This window comes from Stegodyphus dumicola, chromosome 9 (genome assembly GCF_044657685.1).
Source record: "Stegodyphus dumicola isolate Sdum_Otavi_A_Nest chromosome 9, ASM4465768v1".
Taxonomy (NCBI): domain Eukaryota; kingdom Metazoa; phylum Arthropoda; class Arachnida; order Araneae; family Eresidae; genus Stegodyphus; species Stegodyphus dumicola.
In genome coordinates this window covers 56,094,501-56,120,827 of record NC_140776.1, presented here as the reverse complement: position 1 = coordinate 56,120,827, position 26,327 = coordinate 56,094,501, and the positions used below count along the sequence as shown (strand labels likewise).

The following is a 26,327-nucleotide window of genomic DNA, read 5'->3' as shown; positions in this document are numbered from 1 at the left end:
GTTCTTGGAACGAATGGTATCGCGTAGAGGTTTATAAGCTGCTGTTTTCTCTGACAAAAAAATGGAGTTCAAAATATTACAGCTTAGTAAATTCTAGAGCAAAAGGTTGAAACGAAACTTTTAAGCTGTCAATCATTCGTTAAAATGCAAAAAAATTATTGAAATGTTCTTTAAATGGCAAAATATCGAACAATTTTTACCATAGCTTTGTTTCTAGACCGAATTTTTACACGTGGTTTCCTTCAAAATATATATTTTAGTACAAAAATATTTTTTAAAGTTTGAATGTTGTTCTGGGGTTGATCTTTTGAAAAGATATAACGCCCTTGAATTTTTATCTCTCAAAAATTAAATGCTAAATACAGTTTTGATACGAAACCAGGTTTGACTGTGATTCATATAACGGTAGAGAAAATTTAGAAAAAACGTTTATCTTAATGAAATCGCTGTAATTTGTTTTTTGAATTATCGTTTCCTTCAATAACATGACTTAAATTCTTTCAGTGACTCTGACAATTTATTGATTTGTAATTTACCACTGTGCTTATGAAACGTGAAAGGAAACTACATATGTTTGCAAAACAAATATTCATTTACTTCCATTTACCACCTTAAAAACCAGTCTAACACCTATATCATAAGGCATTTCTGTTCGTGTGGTTTTACTCTAGACGGGAAATTTTTATGGAAAAGATTTGGTGCAAGAAAATATCCAACAATTTACTAGTAACTTATCTGCATTATGAGCTGTTATCTTCGAGAACTTTCTTTCTCCTGCGGAAATCCTGAAAAAAAATGACATGGCGCCAAAATGTTACTTCAAAATGCGAAACTCGCGCATTGGTTTTTCCAAGAAAGGGCATTATTGTAAGAAAGAATGGCAGTTATTTTTTGACAGCAGAAACTTTATACCTGTGGTTTACTGTTCCATTCCACCTAGCAAAAAGATAAAACAAAAGTAAATGGAGAAGGGGAAAAAAAAAGTAACGTAATGATTGAAAAATTATCGTCTACCGCTTGTGATGCTTCCACACACAAAAAAAAAAAAAAAAAACTGTTCATTTGGCAATCCGCTTCTGTTCTAACATTTTGAAAATAAAATTAAGTAAAGTAATGTCTGATAACGCCTGAAAAACAGAAGAAGCAACGGACACGTCATACGTCATTTCTGACCCTAGGCTGAAGACGAATTCATTAATTGGCTGCGGTGACATTGAAGCAACGAACACGTCATACGTCATTTCTGACCCTAGGCTGAAGACGAGTTCATTAATTGGCTGCGGTGACGTTCAGGACCGCTTTTACTTCACTTCGTGGATAACTGTGATGATACGATTCTGCAGTCATCAACTGCTCAAGCATTGCGTAAAACCTGTTCTGAACTTCACTTTAACAAAGTTTGTTTTTTCATTTTGAGTAACTTTTCATAGCCTTTGCTTCGAGGATGTAACACAAGAGGTAAGTCATCATTTTCAGCATTTCTCAGCTTTTCGTCGCGTTAACTTCTTCAGAAACGTCTTTCCGTCAGTCACACATTCTGTGCAATTTTAAGAGCTCATTATGAGATTACATTTTAGGAGAAATTTAAAAGCGGAAACATAATGCTTTTAGTGTAGAATTATAGCATTAAGTAGAATTAGCACCTTAACAAACGAGAAAAATAATATTCAGGAGGCAAATTATAAAATGTAACTTCGTTTTTTCAACAGTGCGTGCTTAAAATTTCAGGTTAAGGCAAAGTAAAATCTGTGTTAGATCATAGTCATGACGAAAGAACTTTCCCTAAAAATTCTCTTCGCTGAATTTCATTTAGTTATTAGCGATTATTTTAGTTGTCACTTATTTTGAAGTTAATATATTTGCATATAAACAATTTTCCTCTTCTAAAATAAAAAAAATTCTACTTTCATTGTATTTCAAGATATATTAGTTTCTAAGCTGTAACTCGTCTGAGAATATGCAGGTATATTTGTAAAAGAGACAAAATGTGGGGGCCACAGTTAATATTTAAAATATTTATGTTAAATTAAATACTTTTTTTAGCACTATAAACGTATCTCAGATTTTATCTTAATCGTTGAATGTTCATAAATTTTCAAGTCTACTTAGCAAAACTGCTAGATTTCCTCTGCTACAGCAAACCAACCGAGTTTTAGAAACGCTCTTCGACATCAACGAATCAACGTCAGTGCACGACAAAGAGCAAAGTCTTCATCAGGCATAAATTCATTTTAATGTACTAAACTTTAGAAAAAAATGTATTAAGATGTTAAATTTGCGATGTTGTTGAGTAACAGTATATTTTCTTTTAGTATTCTAGTGTTAATAATGACTGAATGCTAAATGAACAAAAAATTATTATCTATATTTTTTCCTCTTATGTTGGTGGCAATCGCTGATTCTGGTGAAACTGTGAGACCTTAAGCATTACAGTGAAACTAGATTATTCTGAATATGGCGATTTCAGGTTAAAGTAATTTAACATAAAAGTTAGTTTCCTAAAATATTATGTTTGAAGACTATATTGGTAAATTGAATTTTGGACTGTAATGTAAGAATATGTAAACATTTCTAATTTGAAATTTTTCTAATAAAGGAAGGAACTTTAAATACCTTGAGAACAATTGTGTAATATGTATGAGCATCATTAAAGAAAATTATAGGAGGTCTAACCGGAATTTATGCTTTAATAATATCAATTTATTTTGAAGAGTTCCATTCCAATAATCTTCGATGACTTACTATTTAAATATAATATAATAAAGTTTGATTTAAAAGATAAAATTAAGCATTTTGTTAGTGTATATAATGGTAGCATTTTTACACCAAGATATTTTCTTAATTTCTATTTTCAGGTCAATGCTAATCTGTGTAATAATCGTAATAAACTTTTCTCCGGGAAGAAAATGTTAGAAGATAAATAATTGATCAAAACCTTATCGTATATCTATGATTTAAATAAAGGTTTTGATAAAATACATTTAAGCATTTCTTTAAGAAAAATGTAGTAAACTCGTTGCTAGAGTGAGCGCTGACTATCCTGCTAATATCGTTGAGTGAATTACAGCGTCTTTTATTAATTACGCTAATAGTGCAAAATGTTTTTAAAATAATTTATTATTATGAAGACCAGTTTCGATAAATTTGCCCCTAACCTATATTCTTTAAACAATCGCCATAATAAAATCCTCGGTGAAAAATTTAATTGATTTATAATCTTTTGGAACTTGAAGTGAACGAGACAGCGAAACTTGCTGTAAACCTCGCTCAAATAAATTAATCGCGCAATGGGTTAAAAATAATTCAATCAGGATTACCTTCACTAAATATTAACAGTTTAAAACAGTATCAAAATTTCGATATATTATTCAAAACAGCAGCTGAAATTAACATCTCTTTGAATACGGATAACAGAGTAAAACATGTGGTTAAGGAGGCACAAATATTTCACCACTGATTGATATGCGTACACTAAAATTCTGTTGTGAGGTAACGCAAAATATCAAACTCATTCTTTCACTACATATTACTTGGATGAAAAGCACATTTTCCTCCCAAGTTGCCACTGGTTTGAATCTATAAATACTTCAGCTTCAGCTAGTTCACTTCCATTTTCAGCCATGCATCCAGCCCGTTTGTCGGTATTTTATCTCCAGTCGAAATACTAGTGTTCAGCAACTTTTACCGCTCGGCCGCTTATGAGGTCCTTAATAATATAAATTGACAATTTGTGGTGGAGTAAATAACAGTATCTTATTATCTAGTTTGCATTCAATAAAATAATTTTAAGCTAGATTTACTCTCAATTAGTCGTGTGAAGGGAACAGGGAAGTGAAGTATTATTTCTCATGCAAAACCCCTTTACGTTAACAATTTATATTAAAACAATTGTATCTTTAGCTGCAGTTTCCCCGCAGCGCACGCTATCCAATGTTATTTGATTTATTCTTTTCACAAATACGTCCACACATGACATCTGATTCTGTTTCCAAATTATTGTGCTAGTCTTCACCCAAGTAGTAAACTTCAAGACAGCTACGCTTTCATTTATGTTGAGCGTGTTCCTTTTGAAAGCACTTTTAAATTATAATCATGAAAGAAAAAATTGAAAACCAGAAGGAAATGCTTGGTGTTTTTTGAAAAAATACATTCTTAGCCCATTATACATAGAAACATGTTATCCTAAATAGAAATCAAGAATAACAACGTTTGTTTATGATTATAAAATGGCATATTAACTTTAAATAAGAAACATTTTTAAAATTTATTTCAAATACTTCTTTCTATTGGAAAACAGTTTCTCTGCTTTTAAATTGAGACTCTTGGAAAATCCAGATATGGTTCTTGTATATTTCTAATTTTAACATGTTTTTGTGACATAAAATTGGCCATTCATGACATAACACTAAAATACAGCTTTTCTGTAACCATCGTAAAATTTTTACGCAATGACTAGTAGCATGAAAGCAGCTGATAAGTCTATCGACGAAACACATTCGCTATCATACAGAATAAAGTGTGGTTTGACCACTGATTCGCATTTTCGAATTCCCCTGTTATTCAGTAAAGCAACGACTTGTACATCAAAACTATGAAGACTAAGGACTACGGAGAATGAACTGTCTGGTTCATCGCCGCTAAGCAAATATTTCGATAAATGTTTTAAATAATGCGCTGCTTTTAACAAGCCCTTTTTGGGGCCATTTAAAGGCCCGCGTTAATCAAAATAAGTCGCATAATGTAAAATTTTCTAAAAACAGACATTAGTAGGTATAATAAGAGTAAATCAAATCTTGCATATTATTGTGAAAACAGTTCTTCAAAGGGATTGATTGTATTAGATATGTTCAGTATCTGCCTGGCTCAAAATTATTTAATCAAATATCTGTGGAAGATGCACTAAAGCTGTAAAATAAAATAGAGTCCCTAGTTTAGAGAAATCTAAATTTGCATTTTTTTTAATGTATATGTAAGAATACATCTTTACAACCCGTCATTCTGAAATGTTTGAAGGAAATTCAGTGTATCTTAAATAAAGCTCCTTTCACTCGCTCTGGTTTACTAGCCTAAAAACTCTGATGTGTAAACCACATGACTTCCTTGTACGGAATATTTAACTATAAGCATTTATTCCTCCATTTCATTTAAACTTACTTCCTCTTGAATTTCATTAGATACGTTCCTCATTCAACTAATTGAGTTCTCACTTCGCGGCAAGGCAAAAATACACAAAAACTCAAAATATGTTCATTAAGAATTGAAATGTATAGATAAACATAAAACACCAAATACAGTTAAAACAATTTTTTTAAAAAATTGTACAATTAAAATTACAGTTTCTATGCAAAAACAAGCAATTCTGCCAGCAGGCAAGAGGGCAGATTTTTTCAAAGCTAAAAGTTTCCTTTTGGTCCCACTCGGCAAAAAGACACTGAAGGTTCAAAAAGACTTAATTCACTATTCTGCTAGGTTTCAAATGTAAACAAATACAGCTGTTATGGTAAACAAAAATTAGGCTTAACAGCACTTAAACCACTTTTAAATTGTTGATAATGCTACAACTATCGCATGCAGATTAACTAAAGACACAAACCTTAACAGTAAGTTAAGAGAAATATAATCCAATCATTTTTTAAGCAAAAATTGCACAATTTACCAACACGTAAGAATAAAAATACTGAGCTCACCGAGCCGAATAACAGAGTGGGTATATACAGAATCCAGTCAATCTAATGTGACCACCTGGCCAAAAGTCAGAATAACCACCTTTCGCACAGAGGACCGCTGTGACACATCCAGGAAGATAGTTAGTTAGCTTTTTGAAGGTGTTCACAGAGATGGTGAGCTATGCTGACTCCAGTGCAGTGGCCAGCTGAGCTAGAATACGCGGATGAGGATCCATGGCGCGAACAAACCGACCGAGGTGGTTAATACAGATCTTCAATTGGTTTTAAATCCGGAAAGTTTGCTGGCCAGGGAAATACGGTAAATTCATCCTGGTGTCTTTCGAACCACGCACGTACACTGCGAGCTGTATAACACTTTGCATTGTCCTGCAGGTAGATGCCATCATTCTGAGAAAAAACAATTTGCATCTAGAGTTGGACATGGTCCGCAAGGACAGATGCGTATTTCTGTTGATCCATCGTGCCTTCCACAATGATGAGTGCATCTAGAGAATGCCATTAAAAAAATTCTCCAGACTATAATGCTTCCTCCTCCAGCTTGCACCCTTCTGACAGTTGTTGCAGGATGTTTGCTTTCCGGCGTTTCATGCCGTATACGCCAACGTCCATCTGTCCGAAGAAGCATAGAACGTGATTCATCGGAAAAAGCAATCTGTCGCCACTGAGTGGACGTGCGGTGGCGGTACTGGCATACAAATTCCAGCCTTCTTCGTTGGTGAACCGCAGCCAGCATAGATGCTTTAACCAGACGTCTGCTGCTGAGGCCCATACGCAGCAACATTCGCTGAACTGTCGTTGAGAAGACACTGTTGGTAACCCCTTGGTTCATCTGGGCGGTCAGTTGCTCAACGGTTGTACGTCTGTTCGCCCGTACGCATCTCTGCAGCCGTCATTCACCTCATCTATGGCTCGTAGTGCACCACATTTGCCCCCTTAACTGATTTTGTATAGTGCCATTTTGCCCTGCACTGTATACTTTTACCACGGCGGCACGCGAACAGTTTACAAAATTAACTGCTTTGTTAATACTTCCACCCTTGGCCTGAAAGCCAGTGATCATGCCCTTTTGGATGTCAGATAAATCGCTCCATTTCTGCATTTTGCCAACATTTGCATTATTTTCTGAATCTCGGACACCCTTTATATACGTTCCACTGCAATTTGCTACCACCTACCTTCTATGATTGATTATTTCACATTGACGTTGAAAGTAGATGGTGGTCATATTAATGTGATTGGACTGTGTATGTATATACTTTTGGTGGAGCCGACTGCAACCAAAACGTGAGGTACACATCTACATGTTATAGCAGTCCTACATGCAAAATTTAAACTTTCTGAGGCTACTCGTGAGTTATGCGGCATACATAGCTATTTACAGACGCTACGAAAAAGTCTTTTCTGAATCCATTTTAAATCCGTTTTGTTATTCATTTGTTGAAAAATAATGCTTTATTCTGTCTTTATGTACAGACGTCATGCAAAAACATCGTTAAATTGCATTCGATAGCGATCAAAATGGATATTTTGGTTGAAATATGGTACCCGGAATTTTTCATGATTACAATACATCCTTTACTTCGTACAAAGAAGTACAAATGATGGATTTGTCTACTTAAAACATTCAATGAAATATGTAAGCTTCACGACAAGTATCAACCAACCTGTGGTTAAGCAGAGCGTTTTTGTTCTTTCCTGTAAACGGGTTGGCTGCATTGTTTTTATGTTTTTTACCTCGGGTGTATCGTATCTCTGATTTCTTCACTGATGCATTCCTCCTAAGGCAGGTAACTCTCATGTGTTTTATAAAAATTAACTGAAATAAGCAATCTGATTATCAGCTGAGGAAATGGTTGAGCAGATGCATTTTAGTAATTGTTCTAAAAAATAACAATATTTTTTTATATGTAACTGAAGTTTTATGAGAGTCGCATCATTGTATGATAATTCTGTTAAATAACACACTGTGTAGTTTATGTTTTGTGCTGAAAAGCAGTTTTACGACGGTCGTCTATGACTTTCTCTTGTATTAGACTGATGGTCTATATTCCGCATTGAGATTTTCTTATGACATAAAAAATATGAAGATTAAAACCTATCAATTCGTGAATTAAATGCTACTGATAATTGAGTTTCTACTTGCTTTGTTCAATGATAATTTCATCTCGAAATGACAGTTTTAATAAACGTCTTTAATAAACGGACTTTTCCGAACGTTACATATTTCTATTTATTTATTTATTTTATGTATTCGTCATGCATTTCTTTAATCTCAGCGTTTCAATGAACGTCGTGTATTTATGAAAGCCAGAACTCTTCTTCTTGCCTAAAATGGTTTACCCTAGAAAACGTACATGGAATGTTTTCGTAAACCAGATGAAAAGACGATAATATGTCATTCTGTCTTCCTCATCATCATATGCTTACTAGAAAGCAAGTATGAAGATATTGAGAAACTGATAACGTATTAGATAGTGAATAATATTTCCTTTTAAGGTAAATTTCAGTCTTGTGAGTTTATAAGAAACCACTACATGTGATAAATTCTCATTTTATAACTTCATTTTTAATATCAATAATCTGGTAATATTTAAAGTGAAAGCTACATCTAATCGGTTTTATTCTGAAACAAGAAATCAAGTTTTCACTTGAACACTGAAGAAACATTGTTAACTCTGTTAACTCTTTAAATGTCAGTCTGTTATGTAGTATTATAGCTTTGTATCATAGTTATCCTCTTCCTGAATTCCTATATTCTTAGTAATGTAAGTTGTTTACTTGACTTTTTTAACACGACTGAGTAGTAATTAATTATTATCAATGATTAATGAATGGAAGTTAAATAATTTTGTCTTTAATATTTTTATGGATTTTTGCGAAGTTATAAGGAACCTCGTGGTAATTGGAATACTGTTCACTTAGAGGACAAGTTTTAGAAAATAGTCAAAGAAAACCGAACTCAATTTAAGGAAAATGTAAAATTTTATTGTAAAGGACAAACTTCATGAGTAGTAATATTTGCAAAGCATTATCAGAAGACACGATTTCGTAGTATTTGCAAAAGACACGCTTTTTTGAACATAATATAGCTTGTTTTATCACTTTTCTAAATGACTATAAGCCTTTTTTCAGTATCCTGGAAAGTCATTTCAGTAAAACGAGTTCTCTTTAGTAGTATGGAAATAATCTTTGTTATCTATTTATATGAATAATATACACATATAAATGGAATAAAAAGTATTTTTTCGAAGTACGGAATACAAGAATTTAGCTAAAGATACGTACTATAAATTGAACTGAATTAAATAACTAAAATGCATATTAAATCAAAAGAAAAAGTAAGTTGAACGTATGTTGAACGTTCATTTATTAAAGCATGAAATGCAAAAGTACATTTCCTTAACCTCGAATTAGTGTAATACGACAAAACGTACTTGACTGTCAGGAAAGGTGCCTTCATAAAAGGAATTTTGCCCACCAGCGGCTGAGCGGTAAAGTCGCTGAACACTGGTAGTTTGGTTCGTGGTTCGAATCCCGCAAACGGGCTGGCTGCATGGTCGTTTTCGTGGTTTTCCCCATGTGTAACTTGTATACGAGCCAGTTTTCCTTAGAAAGTCCTCCACGAAGGCATCCCTCCCTTAAGGCAGATAGCCCTCGAGGCTTTTCCATAATCACACACTAACAAACACAAACATAAAGGAATTTTTAGGAGAAATGGACAGTATTTCATGCTAGGGATGAAGAAAATCGCCAAAATGTCCATGCAATCAGCCCTTTTGCTGTCAAGTGTTTCGTGGTTATCGGTCTACAAACAGACCTTTAATTTTGTGCTCTTTTCTAAATCAGAACATCCTTAAGAATACCTTAGATAAAGGAACATGTTCCTTTATCTCTTAAGGTGTTGAATAGTTCTAAATAATTCTAAAAATCATTTCAATTACTTTTATTCCTTTTAAATTAAAATATGATTTCTTACTAATTAGTTTTCCCAAGTTATGGTAAAATTGCTTTTAATCTTTCGCAATTTAAATGGACAGATGGTTTTTTGACGTCTGTGATTAGGTAAAGTCCTCATATAAAATCTCCTGAACTTCATATAAAATGTTTTTTGTAATACTTTAATACAAGAATATAATTACACATGATAAAACAGTTGACTTATTAGTATTATGTGTCTAAATGTATATTAGTTTTAAGAAAATGTGTTTGCAAGATTTCAAGATATTTATATTTTCAGTTTAGATTTCAGAAAAATGTGATTTTCCTGCTTGGGTGCATGATTTTGAACTGGCAGATTAGAATTTCAAGGAATTTGGATTGTGTAAACATATCTACATAAAATGCGAATTGTTGTTTCTGACAAAACTTAAAATCTGAAATGGCATAAAAATGTCGATTCGTCACTTCTCCTTGCTTCAAATAATGTATACTGTAAAGTATTAAAAAAATTATGATTATAAATAATACCCTGTTATTTCGTATTTTCGAGCAACAGTGCTTAAGATCTTGCTGTTCCTACAGGATAAACTCCTGCACAAGTACTTGTCAGGGTCTGTTGGTTACACCTTCGTCATAAATATTTGTGCTACAACATAAGAATTACAAGCCATTTGGCTAAACTTACAGCATACGTATTACTACAAAACATCGTTTTTAACTGTCAAACATGTATGCATACTGTGATACTTTGATACTCAAGTCTGGTATCAGTGTGCATTCTGTCACACTATTACCAGAACCTCAGAAAAACCCGATTAGGAGATATCCTGCTTAAATTACCGCAAATAAAAACCACTTTCACTTGCAAGTTTGACTTTCAGGTTAGTTTTTATGGCCTATGCCTGTGAGCTATAGTGTACAATCGATTGCATCCTGATAAGATGTAAAGTGAAAAACTCATATCAGTGTAAGTGTATGGAAAACTCAAAATTCTGTAAGGAAAATGTACGTGTAATCAAAATCCATCCAGCATCGACTGCAGAGAATGCTGCTTGAAAATAATGCATCGTACAAAAGCTAAATCCATTTAGCCACTTCATTCGAGTAAAACAATATCAGTGCAGGTGGGATAAAATGAATTTTTCATTAAATTTCATAAGATGAGTAGCATAAGATGTTAGATTCAAGTATACATCTAGAAGTTTACCTGAAGTTATCTGCATAATTTACGGTATACGTATTAATTGCTTGGTATAGAAATTATTATTGAACTTACTGATAAAAGATCTTAAATCTTCGAGCTTTAGAGATTTGTGCAAATCATTATTGTGAATAAACCGGGGATTCCCCCTTGTTTTTACTTAGGAAATTATTTTGAATGCTTGTAACTTAATAAGCCGGTTTTTGAGGCTGTGCACCAAGCTAGGGAGGCGTAGGTCAGTGTAAGGAAAAGAAAGAAAATAAACTGCCTTTTCTTTGCAAGAACCAACGTTCCTGAAGAGTTAAGAATGGTATTTAGTTTGCATAAAGCTCCTGATACTTTGCCTGTGGTTAACTGAGATGCGCGGGTTCCGTGTGAGAGTGGAATTAAATCGTTGTCTTGGTGACCTTTGTACATTTTTATTTTAAAAACATAAATTCTGAAATTTTAAAACATTTTTCCTGCGATGAAGGCCAATGAGCAAAAGTTCAGATTGAGGCATTAATACACTTTCTCATTTTTGGTAACCATTTTCTGTCTGGTGCATTCCCTCCTAGGTGCGTGTTATGGCAAATCTAAGGTTCAGTGAACAGAAGGCAGTGGTTCTGTCATCAGCGTACTAGGCTATGATGCAGTTATTATCATCATCAAACATCCGAACACACGTTTCGTTCTTGACACTTTACCATTCAAAATCGCGCTAAATTAAAATAAAAACATGTTTATGCAAACTTTTTCTAAATTTTCATTCTGTATATTATATATTTGTATTTTATGTAACTCAGTTTAGTTTGATTTAAAGTTACTTTTATTCAGTGAGTGTAATTAATAGTGACGAGCAACACGTAGGAGATAGTTCTTTGAAATTGAAACTATCAAAAGTATTTTGCACTCGCGAGCAATTAATAACAGTTCTGAGTCGCATAGTTTTTGTCAATTCAATATTTTTCCGTTCTTATATGATGGTCTCATACTCAAGAAGTGAAAGCTCTATATAAAATATTGGTGTTTGAGTACGGGCTCTTAATGGACTGAACGCACACAGAACCGATGACAGCTTAACAAAATTCATTTCACCTAAAGAAACACTTCACAGTTCAGGAACTTTCCAAAACAATAATTCTCAGTATCGCAGAAAAGCTCTTCTCAGTATCACAGAGTGCAATCAGTAGTGACTCTTCAAACTATTGAGAACGTTAAACACAACTCAATGCAAAGCATATCTAAAAAGGCGAAGATCTCGGAAAAATACTCAGTGCTCCGAACTCACGCTGAACTAAACTCAGAAATTGGTGCTTTCTCCCGCCTTATAAAGTTTTACCCTGGCCGTCAGAGATCTGTAGTATCATTCGCTTCTCGAAATTATTGGAAAGCATACGAGGGCCGGATATGATTATACTAGTTACTTACTTATAGGGATCAATTACTTTCATTCAATTACGATACCAATTAGAGTTACACAGGGACCGAACTAAAATGACGCCAGATGATCCACTCTTGGCGATCACTCGCTAAATTTGGCGACGGAAATTAGTTTCTGAAACCATCGCCAACTTGACGATAACTCGCCAGTTTAGCGAGATACCCATTTACCTCAAGACTTGCTCCTTTTGTCTGATTTTTCCAGTAGAGTTTTTCTCTTTCAAGCATTTCATGTTAACGTTATACTAACAAATGCAACAATTTCACATATAATTTCACTAAAATTATTTGTATATCTATAAAATTCGTGATAATATTTATTTTAAAAGCGACTAATTGGCATGTTAAGTTAATTCGTCGTCAGTTTGAAACAAGTCATGAAATTAGATTGACTTAAAAGTAAAGAAGTGGAACTATACTGGTTCAAGGAAAACGTATTGCAAATTGTCAAGCGTAGTCTGAATTGACTGTAGTAAAAACAGTGAAAAAAAATTTATCAAAAAGTCTAACATACATATCCTATTTTCCTATCGGCATGGAATTCGGTGATAATCTCGAATACTAGTTCCACCAATTCTGGCAATACGGTTTAACGAACAGATAATTCTATACTTCGATAGTCAAAAGTAATAGTTACGGATATTGCATGGAAAAAATTAATCTAAAAGGTCCAACTCGTATTTATTATACAAAAATTCACTTAAACTTGCGGCAGTCAACTTGTATCATTCTTAAAAAATCTAAACTGACTAACAGAGATTTATTGGAGCTACATAAAACCAAGGCGAAGATCTTGGAAGAATACATGACAACACTCTCGATCGATGGGAAATATTCGCGGTCCAAATTAAGAAATAAAGACCAACAATTACTTCTTGAAAACTGTGTCAAAGAATACATAAAAGTTCCAAAATATGAATATTTAACATAATAAAGAGTATTTTACATATTGAAAGGTACACAATAAATAATATACCGTACAGCTACTGTTTTGGAAAAAGTACCCGTCGACAGCTATTTCATATGATTGTTATTCTGATCTCGCAGTTATTCTGCGCTTTTCTGCTTTAAGCCCAGATTCAAACAGGGTCTGGATCCGAGAAACGGGTTGGTTGTACTCCCCAAGTAGCACGGGAACGTCGTAATGACGTTGCAAACTTGTCGCGGATGTCATTGCAAAAAAGTTGTAAAAGACGCCCAGATGTCCGCGGAACTCCACTGTTTTGCAACCGTTGCAAAGACGTCTTTATTACGTCTTTGCAGATGAGGTTTTTGTCGCATAGACGTCATTATTGCGTCTTTCACAGGCGATATTTGGATTGTGAAAGCATTATATCACGACGTCTTAACGACGCCTAAATGTTCGTAAAGTTCCACTTTTTTGCAACAGTTGTGAAGATGTCTTTATTATGCCCTTGTGTTACATATTGATTTATACAGAAAATAAGCTTAATAATTAGTATATTTTTCTTCTTTTTTAAAATTTTGTATTCCTTGTATTTTTTCTGAAGTTTAAATATTTTATCATTTCCTGAAAACCAGAAGATAATACAAATTTTTCTCTTTAGACTAAATATGCATAATTAATTATTTTCAGCCTTAATTATTTTCAGTGCTTTAAACTATAGTTTTTAAATTGCTATTTAGACTAAATATGCATAATTAATAATAGCCTTAATTATTTTCAGTACTTTAAACTATATTTTTTAAATAACTTAAAAATTCTAACTTACGATTATTTAAGATTTCATAATTTTTTTCCCTTAAGTGAGAGTAATTATAAAAGTGGTTATTATAAATGTATAACATTAATAGTAGATATTAAGTAAATAAAACTCAATAAGACATAAATAATAGTAAGGATATATTTGTGGGTAAAAAAAGTGCGTTTTTGATAACAGCATTATCACATTTATTTCTGTTAAATCTCAAAGACATTGAAAATTTCCCCTGTCATGATAAATTAGGAAGCGGTTTTTAAGGTAACATAATCAGTATTTTACCTGAACTTAAGTATAAATTTAGTCGCGTTTCACAGTAAAAAATATAACCATTAACTTCTATATATCCAAGATATGCAAATGAAAGACTGTATAAAGTAGTTAATAAACGTGATCAAAAATATTTCATAAAACATATACCTAAATCTAATAACTTCCCATATTCATATCTAAAATGAAATAATTACCTAACAAACAACATACATGACAGCACTATTTAAGAAAAAACGTGAACTAGTAGTGTTTGAAAGTATAAATAGCAGAAGGAAGGTAACAAAACTAAAATTTCCAATTAATAAAAAAATATTTGTGTTTTTTAAATATTAAGCAATTAAAAGTGCAATAATTATGGATTGCAGTATTTACTAGTAATGCTGATGTTTCTTAACAATATTTCTTTCGATCATATGTTACTGTATTTGCTTATTTTTAGTTTTTACATTTTAGAATAGTGGTCGATTACAATGATTATTTCATACACTTTTTATAATCAATATCTTTCCTTTTGTTACTCTACAGAAATAATTGAAATAATATAGTACACGATAGTAAGCTAAGTACGCTAAAGTAAGCTCTTCCTTAAATAGCACACGATGAAACTTTTTGTTTCTATTTATTATGAATTTCTTTGTTATCACAAGCACATAAAAAGTAAGCGAAGAAAATAGAATACACTTAAATTTAATAAAAAATAAAACCAAATTTCCAACATTCATTTATTGAAGTAATCTAATAAACATACATAACGGTAATATAATATACTTAAATTTAATAAAAAATAAACCTAATTTCCAACATTCATTTATTAAGATAATCTAATAAACATACATAACGGCAATATTTAAAAAACACGAATTACACAGTGTCTGGAAGAATAGATACCAAACGAAAAATAATAAAACTGCAATTTGCAATCAATAAAAAATATTGTGTTTTTTAATATTACACAATTAAATATCACATAATTATAGATTACAATATTTCACAGTAAAGCTAATGTTTCCTTAACACTATTTTTTCGATCATACATTTCATACACATAAAATCATTAACCTTTTCTGCATACTATACAAAAGACAACATACTATAGAATATGTGCATTATTATTAATTTTAATGCATTGGTTCTTGTTATTACATTTATCTAATTCATCTTCAGCAGTCATATTAAGTACTGGTACCAGTCCAATAATTTCTTTGTATTTTGAAAATAATGAACATACCATAACAGCTTGAATTGTTGTTGCTTCTGCATTGATTGCATTTTTAGCAAAACTAGGAAATGCCTTACCGTTGTATGTTATTTTTGGTTTTATATGAATTAATTCTGAGCACTATCACAATAATCGATTAATATAAATGATATATGATATAGCACTTAAGGACGTTATAACCGAATCGCTAAACCGTGTATCCAAATATTGCGCCGCTGAAACCACTGAAGATTGAAGAATAATAACTACCATATAATTTTAATCATCGGAAACACATAAAATACCAAAACCGAACACTATATTCACAATTAACATTGGAGCATTTCTTGTAAAGCAGATATTCACAAACAAAATAAGCACAAATTCAGCATTCTCACGATGATTTCTCCTCAACTCAGAGGCTTCCAAGCAGGAGCTCACAGCAATGGAATTTCACTCGCTGAAGGCAGTTGAAGTAAGTAGATACAGAACAATGAGAAGATTCACAATGCGTTCTTTGATTGACAGTGCATTACATTTACTTCTAATATAAGCAATATTATTTATATCAGTCATTGTTTGATTCAATTTCAAACATGAAGTCGGTCTTTTCAAATGCCTTACAGATGGCATCTTTACCAAACTACTTGACAGAACTGCTAAAATTTCAATTAATTGCTCAGTTACTTGTTCGAATTTGGCTGCTAGCCAAAGCGCGCAAATCTCGAGATGCATCCGTTTTATATAAGCATCCGGTAAATAATGTACCGTTCTGCTTCTTCTGACTGTCGCTGAGTTTTGCGTCATATATATTGGACAGCCATTAAATATAATTCTTCTTTTAACATTGGACGTTTTCTCGGAATTCTTAAAATCGCCCCATTTCTATCCGTGAATACATCTTCACGCAAAATCATATCTTCGCGAAAATTGTACTTTTTGCACTGTAGCGATAAAATGTTTCATATAATGTTACCATATTAATTCAAATAAATTCGTCCTTTCTTCAAAAATAATAAATAAAGTCATATTTCAGTAGTGAAATAATTGCTAACATGTGATTTGCATTGATTTCGGAAATACAATTTTTTAAAATATACAAAATGCATAACTTAATAACTTACTTTATAGATTAGTTTAATTTTTAAATATTTTTCTATAATATTTATAAAAAATATCTTAAGTATGAATTACTTTAACAAAATTTTAAAACATTGTTTAGCACTTATTTTTAGTACTAATTAAATTTAATAAATCAAAAGTACTTGAAATATAAATTTAATATAAATACATTAGATGACTCTACTTTAGATTTATATATTTAGATGAAATAAAGTAATGAAATATTGCAATGTAAATCTATGCGTGTTTTCGTAGATTTCCTATGTGTAACCTAAATACCAGATATTTTCTCTTAGGAAGGTCTCCACGAAGCCATCTTTCCCTCAAGCAGATTACCCTCCCTGAGATTTCCCTAAGCAAACTATTCCCTATTCTGTGCCTAATGGGATAATATATTCACATTAGAACATTTGGTATCAAATCTTTTCAGCTTATATACTCAGTATTAGACAATTTCAAAAGTGCCTTTTGCGTTCGTAAATTATATACAATAATTGCAAGAAGTTCAAAATTTAAAAAAAGATTTTGATTTTGGGAATTAATCTTAATTTTTGCGAATGGGATGTAGTAACAATCAGACGTATCAATAAATAAATGACTAACGTAGTTTTCAGCTTTGTTATAGCAGTATCGCATTTGTTTTCTTATCGTCTGATTCACAAAAGAATTTAATAAGAATTTACATTAGAGAAAGGTATATTTAAACTTAAAAACACTTATGTTGTTTGTTGATCAGTTTCAGCAGAACAAGAGAATTTCTGCTTAAAGTGGAGGATATCTGTCTGAAACTTTCTGAATGAGGAAAACCGGTTTATATTCATGTAACACGTCAGCTCGAAAATGCTCTTGAAACCAACTTATTTTTGCTAAAGACCATTTTCGTATCGAGCTACTTCATTGAAGGTTTTAGTAATCTTATCTACTTGTTAATGCTGCGCCAATGCTGGCCAAGGCTCAGCCGGGCTACAAAATTCCTTTTCGTACTTATGTATTAGCGCAAACACCTTGGCGCAGTTTGGCGATTTTCTACAAAAGAAAACGAATGACGACTTATAATTGCTCATATATATTAGATACATATTTTACATCTTAAATGAATATTTGTCCTAAAAATAAATAAATAAATCTACTTATAAACGGGTTTTTGTTTTATTTGTTGTGGTGATCACTTTTACAAAAGATTCAGACTTTTACTTGTTCCAAAACACTTTAGCTATTTTGGGGCAAAATACTCTGTTCCAGCAGAAATTTGACGCAATTTCTTCTGTTGGAGACAAATTCCACAAGCGTATATTCTTGTAACTCAACAAAAAGAACTCGTACGAAAATGGCGATCATCGTCATTGTTACACGCATGGTTGTAATGCAAATGCTAAGGCGTTTGCTGTAATGCATTTGTACCATGATTTGTCATTAAACCTTTTTTCAGCTCAATAGATTTTCTGCAACACAGGTTATTTTTTATTCGATTACAGTAAAGCACACGATGTTTGTCTAAGGAGAAGGATGCCTTCGCGGAGAGAAATAAATTCCTGTTTACGTGTTAAACATAAGATAATTACACTTTCTATATACTACATGGTGGTTTTAAAATAACTTGAGGTATTCAGAGCACTCTAGAGAGTAACGTACTGGACGAATCATAAACAAATTTGATGGGCATACATAGCGAAACACGAGATTTCGATTTCTTAAAAAAAATGTTGGCCCAGTTTACCGAATAAAATGCATTAATTTGCATAATCGCATTCCGTATAATGATCGTGTGTATAAAAGGAAAGGCAGGAAGAATTCTCAATTATTTTGGGGTTAATTGCCTTCCGATAGCTATTGCTTTGCGGGACCGTGCTTTGTTAGTCAAACTGTATTATAAAGCTGAAAGAAAATGCCAATGCTATCTTTGTGAATTTCGGCGGTTGCATTGCGAGAAGGGCCGATGAGCACAACAAACTTGCGAAACTTGATTCAACAATTTGAAACTAAGGGAACGTCCTCGATATGGCAAATTTGAAAGATCGAATAAAGTCGTAGATGACACAAATTAATTCTGATACACTGCGAGCCGCCATGGCAAATGTACAACGTAGGCAATTCTTGGAACGTCACATTGATGATCATATTGAACCTTATTTGTAACAATAATTTGTTAATAAATTTTTGTGCTGTGTCATTTGGCATTTAGTCACTCATTATTCACACTAATACACATTTCCCCTGGTGGCAATTTTTAGAACTTTTTTTAGAAATTGAAATCCCTTGCTTCACTATGTATGTCCATCAATTTTGTTCAGGTTTCGCCGAAGACTTTACTCTCTAGAGGGTTCCAAATACCTCACGTTATTTTAAAACAACTCTGTATAATATTTTTTGTACTTCTAGCGGTCGAGTAATTAAAGCCGCTGAATATTGATAATTTGGCAAGAGTTCGAACTCAGGCGAACGGGCTGGTTGCATGGATGGTTTTCTCTTAGTGGTGAAAATGAGCTGGTTTCACTCAGAAAATTCTCCACCAAATTTATCTTTATGTTTAGTAAATAGTATGACTAACTTTCTTTGACAATGATAGCATGAAATTTTAAGTTTATTGTTTAATGCTAACGTTAAGCAACGAACGTTAACATTAAACAATGAATACAACCATGCTCATGCTTTGTTCTTCAAAATTTTCTGTAAAATAACTTGATCAGATAAATTGTGATATTTCATTTTATTTTAATAGGCAAATATATTTACTTTTTTAAAAAAAAGTATATCATTTTCGTATTAAAATATTTCTCCGATGACCTAATAATGATTGAAGTATTAAAACTAAGAAACGCTTCGTTCAAATTTCAACTCCTGGCGGTTAAACAGAGTGACTGCACAAAGGTTTTGCGGTTTCCTCATAAGTGATGTGTAAGTAAGGGTCCAGTATTTAGAAAGTTCTCAAAGGCATTTTTTAAATGTATCGCATTTACCGTACATTTAAAAGATCTAATCTATCTGCAAAGCTAATGATAAAAACTTCTTTTATTAATATAAAATGAAGAAACGAAATTCAAAGAAGACATATTAATAAGTGTGTAAGGTTCTGTGCTGTGTACTTTTAAGTTACAGTTGAAGGTGAAGAATCTTAAGAACTGATCAGCGAATAATCGCTTGAGTTTGTGTGATAGATAACAACACGCAAGAAGGGAGAAATTACCCGTTATTATTCCAGTAAAGTTTAACAGAACTCTGTTTTGGAGTTTTAAAATAAAGCCGCCGCTCGGGCTTAAACTTAGGAAACTAAGAACTAAACTTATCTTAACGGCCGAGCGTAATAATAGCTTAAGAGAGAGTAGCCTAAAAAGGCGGACGCGCGATAGCCAGAAACCCTGGTTCTCTCTAACGAAGTCAGTAGAACTTCACCGTTAAATACTTCTACTCATTTGCATTCAAACGCTATTCTAAAACTACGTTCTGGCCGAAAGTTGTAAGTTGAAATTTAGGAAGACTGGAAAGGAAATTTAACTCAAAATTTAACTGTTAGATAAATTAACATAATCCTTACAGTTGATTATAAAATTTACAGACTCATAATGAAAGATATTACAAATACCAAAAGAAACAAGGTATATCATATTGAGACGCTACCAAAATTAATGCATTTTAAATTTTGAGTACGCTACTGATATATAAATCCCATGTTTTACAGTATGTTTTTAAAAATCGTCCCTTATTTAGATATTTTCAATAAATTTCCATACGTCTAAACGGAATTTTTGGAAATGGTTGTTTTAATTGAACCTACCGCCTTTCGGAGCACTAAATTGAAATTAAACCAATCATTTTAAATTTACTCTCGTTCCAAGTATTACAAGCTTTTCGGATCAAAATTTAATCTAAAATTATATATCAGTGCCTATGTTTTAACAATATGCAATGATAAAAATTATAATGATTCTAATTTGTTTATTTTTCAGTTGGCCAATTCCTCATCCTACTGTGGAATCTGTAATTTTCTAATTAGAATTTTGAAAATAAGACAACTTGGCAAATCGAAATGAAGAGAGGAAAATCACTTCTTAAATTTTTAACTTTCACGTTTGCGTCTATACTGAACGTACATACCCTCGAATACAGCGATTTAGAAGCCATCGGCGTAGCCTGCAGGAACCGTGACAGTTGCACTTCACCGACTAGACACACAACCTTTAACGAAACAAACTGCGAATGTGATCGCTCCTGTTCGGTATACAATGACTGCTGTATTGACTCTACTTACCGGTCATCAACCAGGGGTTCCAGCTCTCAATGGAGTCGAGGGACTTGCATGCCCTTTGGAAATGAGCCTAATACGGGAGCCTACGTCGTGAACACGTGCTCTCCTGATTTCTCTGGAAGTCAGGAAGTACAGCGCAAATGTCAGAATGACGATGACATCAGTGACCCTCTGTTGTCTGCCCCGGTGACAGACACATCTCTACACGTAACTTACAAGAACAGATATTGCGCGGAATGCAACCTTGTATCTCCCTCCAGCCTCACATCGTGGCTGATTTTGCTTAATTGTGAAAGTATCGAATATGTTTCAGATGTCACTAACAACTACATATGGAGCAACCTCAAGTACAGGTCCGACTTAAAACAATGGGGGGTGGAAGTCAACAACGACACTGTGCAATTTCACTCGTGTAACCTGATCTTTGATATGCCTTCCTACGTTAGGAAAGACGTCAGGTTATGCCGGGCAAACATAGTGTCCACTTGCCCTTCCAAATGGAAGCGACTGCCAGTGAAAAGAGCTTGCGAGTCATATTTGGCGATGGTCTACAAAACTGGAAATGATGATCAAGCTTTCAGAAATCCACATTGCGCGCTCTGCAATGGTTTAAGTGTGGACGCTTTGGTTTGTGATAAAGGACTTTCGGGTAAGAGGAGAAAGCCACTATCATTTGCTCTTTTACTAGACATTAACCAAAGCGATGGAGACCAGGTGGGGGTATCCATACAGCCTGTACCTTCTTGTCCGTCTGGACAGAAATATGATCCCTTTTTCAAGAAGTGCCGGCCGCTTGTATGTGCTTTGCCAGGGCACTCCATGGTAAATGGAAGGTGCGTGAGAGGTTAGGGTGTATAAAAAGGTTAGGATGTAACGCACTCTTTCCTTTTCGAAATTTCCAAGTGTGTTTAATGCTGCTATCAAACCATGTGCCAATGTCCATTTTTAAACGCAAGTTGAAACTATTTTATTCACGTTGAGCTTTTGTTACTGATGTATTTTAAATAAAATACTTATGGAACAACTTTGTGTTTTTTACATCTTCAGATTATCCAGGCTTCTAGCTCTTAAGTTAAATGTGAATTTATGCTTTTATTCATTAGGATTCCTTAGTTTCTTAAAAATGGTTTTAATTGCCAAGGGAAACATTCAGTAAAAAATTGAAATTTTTCTGAAGCATTTTACTCATTTCAGAGAAAGTTAGATTCGGTAATTATGGATATTAGTTTATATTTATGGTTAGAATTATAAACATAAAATTGTTTTAGTAACTGTTTATGTGTTTTTCTTAAATATCCACACACGAAAGCACGTCAGAATGGCTAAACAAACCTAAAGGAACTGGGTCTCAGAAGCTGAAACTCAAATTTTATTCATATTGTCTTTCATGGTAATTTAAAATAATGTTATACACTCATCAAACATATACGAAAATGCTTTATTGAATAGATAAATGTTTGTATGTAACTTCTACAGAAATACTTTGAATCTCTAAAATTTTAAATTCAAAGTAGTTTTCTAATTTTATAAGATACGATTTCCAACAAATTGAGATTTTCATACTGTTCATAATTAAACTTTAAATTGATATTTTCCAGATCTGTTTTCTAAGAAGACTTACTACAATAACAAAGGAATGGGTAAGGCCAACCCAAGTGAAGTGTTCAGTGTTGGAATATTTGTTTTTTGCATCTGCCTGCGCTCTAGCATTACGAGTGGATGTTCCTAGAATTCATTTTATTGAAGTTTATTCAACATCCTCTTCAATTCGAGTTCAATGAGCTCTATAGATTATATAGAGTCGTAATATTGAGTATGATGCACATATCATATTTTGAGACACAATAAGACCTGGAAATGGATAATTCCTAGTTTCTGAAAATAAACAATTTAAAAGATGTTCGTGACCTTCCAGATATAATGTGTGTTTATATCTACTCTCAGATGCATAAAATCATGAAAATAAGTCCACCACGCATTCTTTTCTCAATGAGGTATTTTAATTAATTTTTAAAAGGTTTACTTTTTGATTAGGGAAGATCTGTGAAAGGATAAGAGAAACCTCAATACTATTTTTAAAAAAACGTTTAGGGCGAAAATGAAACTAGCAATGATTTCTGATAACTTTTCTATCACTTACCTTGAAAATTTTCTTTTCTTACGGAGGCTCAAATGCTATCGCCATCTTGATTTAGGTGTATTTAAGCCAAATCGCAAGCGGGTAACAGGAACTTCACTCAACACTTTTAGCCAGTTGCATTTGTGCTGTAAGTGCTGGTAAAGGTGTGTGTCTATGGAACAAGAGTTTACGTCTGAGCAGAAAGAAGCCATTTTTAATTTGAGAGATTTTATCCAGTTTCATTTAGATTAAATATAATAAAACTCCGGAGGTCTTTTTAATATTAGAGCATAAACTCATTTGCTACATAATATTCTCCTTTAAAATTAAGTTTATAAGCAAATAAATACTCTAGCCGTGGATTCTGTCAATTTTTGAACTCGTGTAGCAGATGTAATATGTCGTCGAAAAGTAAGAGTAATTCTTAAAATTCCAGGTAAGAAAAATTCTTTTTTCAGAGATTTGTATTAAACCATTAGAACTGAATCCAGACAACCAAATTTTCATTTATAATAAACAATTTAAAAGTGATGTACTGGGCCGATTGACGAAATTTAAAATCCGTTCTTTATGTCTCGAAAGCTCGACTTAGGATATATATTAGATTTATATATAGCACTATTCTAACATAGGTGTTTTGACACAAAATCGGACCTTTTTCTGAAATAACATGCCAATTTTTTTCCATATTTCGAGTCTACGACTCAAATTATGCCCAAATATGAAATTTTGTAAAATTTCGTGCGAAATTTGCGGAGAAATTCACAAATTTATGTTGGCGCTTTTTTTCAGTTTCCGCCAAGAATAGTTCACTTGGCGAACTTTTTAATGTATGGCAACCTATTTTCCTTTTGCGTAAGAGGAAAAAATTCCCAACGTTCTTTCTTTCAAATAATGTTCTTTATATTATATTTTTATATTATTATTTTAAATATTTTTTTTCTTTTTCGAATTTCATTTTAATTTTGTAAGTTACATGGTTTCTTTCGAATAACTGTTTTAAAAATTTCTGTTTATCAATTCGAACTGCGTAGTTTAAATATAAGGTGCATCGTTTATTATTATTATTTTTTTCAAATAGTTTACTTTATATTTTCTTTTGTCACAGTTATTATTTTACGTAATTTTTAAATTTTTAGACTTTCATTTTAATTGTTTATGTTGCATTGTCTCTTCAAATTTACTATTTTTTCATTCGAACTGAGCATTTTAAATATATTTATTAATATAAATTTTGCAGGATTTTATTTTATTTATTTGAATTGCGTTTCTTCGGAAGAATACTTTGTGTTCCAGACTACGATGCATCTGAAAACTGAATATATTAAAAGAGAAAATACAGTAAAGCACAGTTAACACGCCTTTCAATGTTCCGTTCAGAAAAGATATATAGATGAGAAAGATGTGTAACCGACATTTTAACTTAGGATAACTTGCATGGATTTGGGATGCTTTAAATAGCCTTAACATTGTGCTCATTGCTTTACGCAATTTAGTCCTACATTTAGTTTCTTAAATGTTATTCATATTTTAGTCAAATATTTTCTTTTTGAAATCGCAAGAATCAAATATCATAAGATTAAAAAGTTTTAAATTTTAAAAAAAGTACTGGAGTTTATGGAATTTTTTTTCTTCTTAATGGCTTCATTTTTTAATTCAGGCATTCTGCAAGTATATTAAAAATCATATAACATTTCGAAACATCTTGATATTTCTGACATTCATTTTAAATAAATTAATTGCCTTCCATTCCATAAAGCCAGCAAACGGCCGAGCGGTAAAGTCGCTGAACACTGGTAGTTCGCTCTGGGGTTCAAAAACGGGCTGGTTGCATGGGCGTTTTCGTGGTTTTATTCATTGTAACGAGAACGCCAGCTGGTTTCCCTTAGAAAGTTCTTCACGAAGGCCTTTTAGGGCAGATAGTCCTGCTTTGCCGTAACTTAATAATCCAATTCAATCCATTTCATCAGTACTTGGTCTGAGCCTTTATCAGTCTTTAGAGGCTAAGCATTTTAAGGCATGAGATGAAAGGGAAGATTGGTTTCATCAAGAGAGAAAACGTCTTTAGATGACATCCACATATATCACTGGATAAATTCATGAATATTCAAATAATTCGACTAAGAATTCATGGGATTCTCCGTTTACGATGATATGATGTTCTATAACGTAATTTAAATTTATACAAACATATAGTCGAAAAACTAGTCGCTCTTTAATGTGCAATGATATCGTTTTTGTCTTTTCCGTTACCACAAGCTCAATTGATGATATTTGCTAGTGTACACGTCCAAGTGTTTTCTCTTTGAACACCCAAATTCCTTGAAGTATTCTGAAAGTATATTCAAAAGTATCCAACTTTCCGAAACAACCTTGGTATTTCTCACAGCCCTTCAAATTTTTACTTCCCTTTCTCCCTACATTCTTCCTTCTACATTTATTTTCAGTGCTCACCACAAGAAAATTCAAATTTTTCAAAACACTTCCATAAATCCATGATTGCTACACTTCCATAAATTTTGCATTCTTGTAAATGTTTTTAAAATACCAATTACATCAACTGCGTTTCAGTTGAAGACAGCTTTTCATTTTCTAAGCATTTTAACTATAACTAAAGTGTAAAGCAAAGTCCAAAGGATAAATATTTTAATTAAAAGATTTTTTTGCTTAATGACAAAGAAATAAAACAGTCCAGAAGAGTTTATTCTGTACCACCGAGTGACCCGATTCTTATATCGGCTGAAACAAACTAAATCACATTAAAGATCATGGGTTTTTTTTTTTTTTTTTTTTTTTTTTTTTTTTATACAATCTCTAACGCGAGAGAAAAATTAGCTTCTTAAAATATTCTTTCTAAGAGAATTAATATAAAAATTTATATTTATCTATATATTTTTAAAGCTGGGACTTGAACCAAACTGCCAAACTTTTAAAGTTTAATTTACATGGTGGTTATAATTAAAGTTCCACTTTGAAAATATTAAACTACTAGTCATAAAAAGAAAACTACCGGGCAAATGGTTATCAAACTTGGTAATCGTGTAAAGGAGGTTATGGGAATTTATTTTCCGCGGGGGGGGGGAAGTTCAAAAACTCACCACCAGGGGGAAATGGCGCTATATGCAATATTGTTAAATGAAATAAGACATGAAGACATCGGTTTAAACTGTGTTTAAGCGTTTCGGAAACGTGTTACATAGCATGTTCAATGCAGCGTCCAACATTTTCCGAAAGCAAGTTAGATCCTGTTGCTGCATTCTCAACAGCGGCTCTTAGCATATCAGAAGGAATGTTACGGACATGTCGGTGTATCACATTTTTCATTTCTGCGGAGTTGTTTAGATTATCACCATAAACAGTGCTTTTGAGATAACCCCATATCCAAAAGTCCCAGGGGTTGAG

At 32.7% G+C, this 26,327-nt stretch overlaps 1 protein-coding gene across 1 annotated transcript; it reads left to right on the top strand.

The window, feature by feature from the left end:
- The first annotated feature begins 1,258 nt into the window (after positions 1-1,258).
- LOC118203920 (uncharacterized) lies at positions 1,259-21,830 on the top strand. Its single transcript, XM_085823458.1, has 2 exons — positions 1,259-1,458; positions 20,508-21,830. The coding sequence occupies exon 2, from the start codon at positions 20,588-20,590 to the stop codon at positions 21,653-21,655; it is 1,068 nt and encodes a 355-aa protein (XP_085679584.1). The 5' UTR covers positions 1,259-1,458; positions 20,508-20,587; the 3' UTR covers positions 21,656-21,830.
- Positions 21,831-26,327: the final 4,497 nt, after the last annotated feature.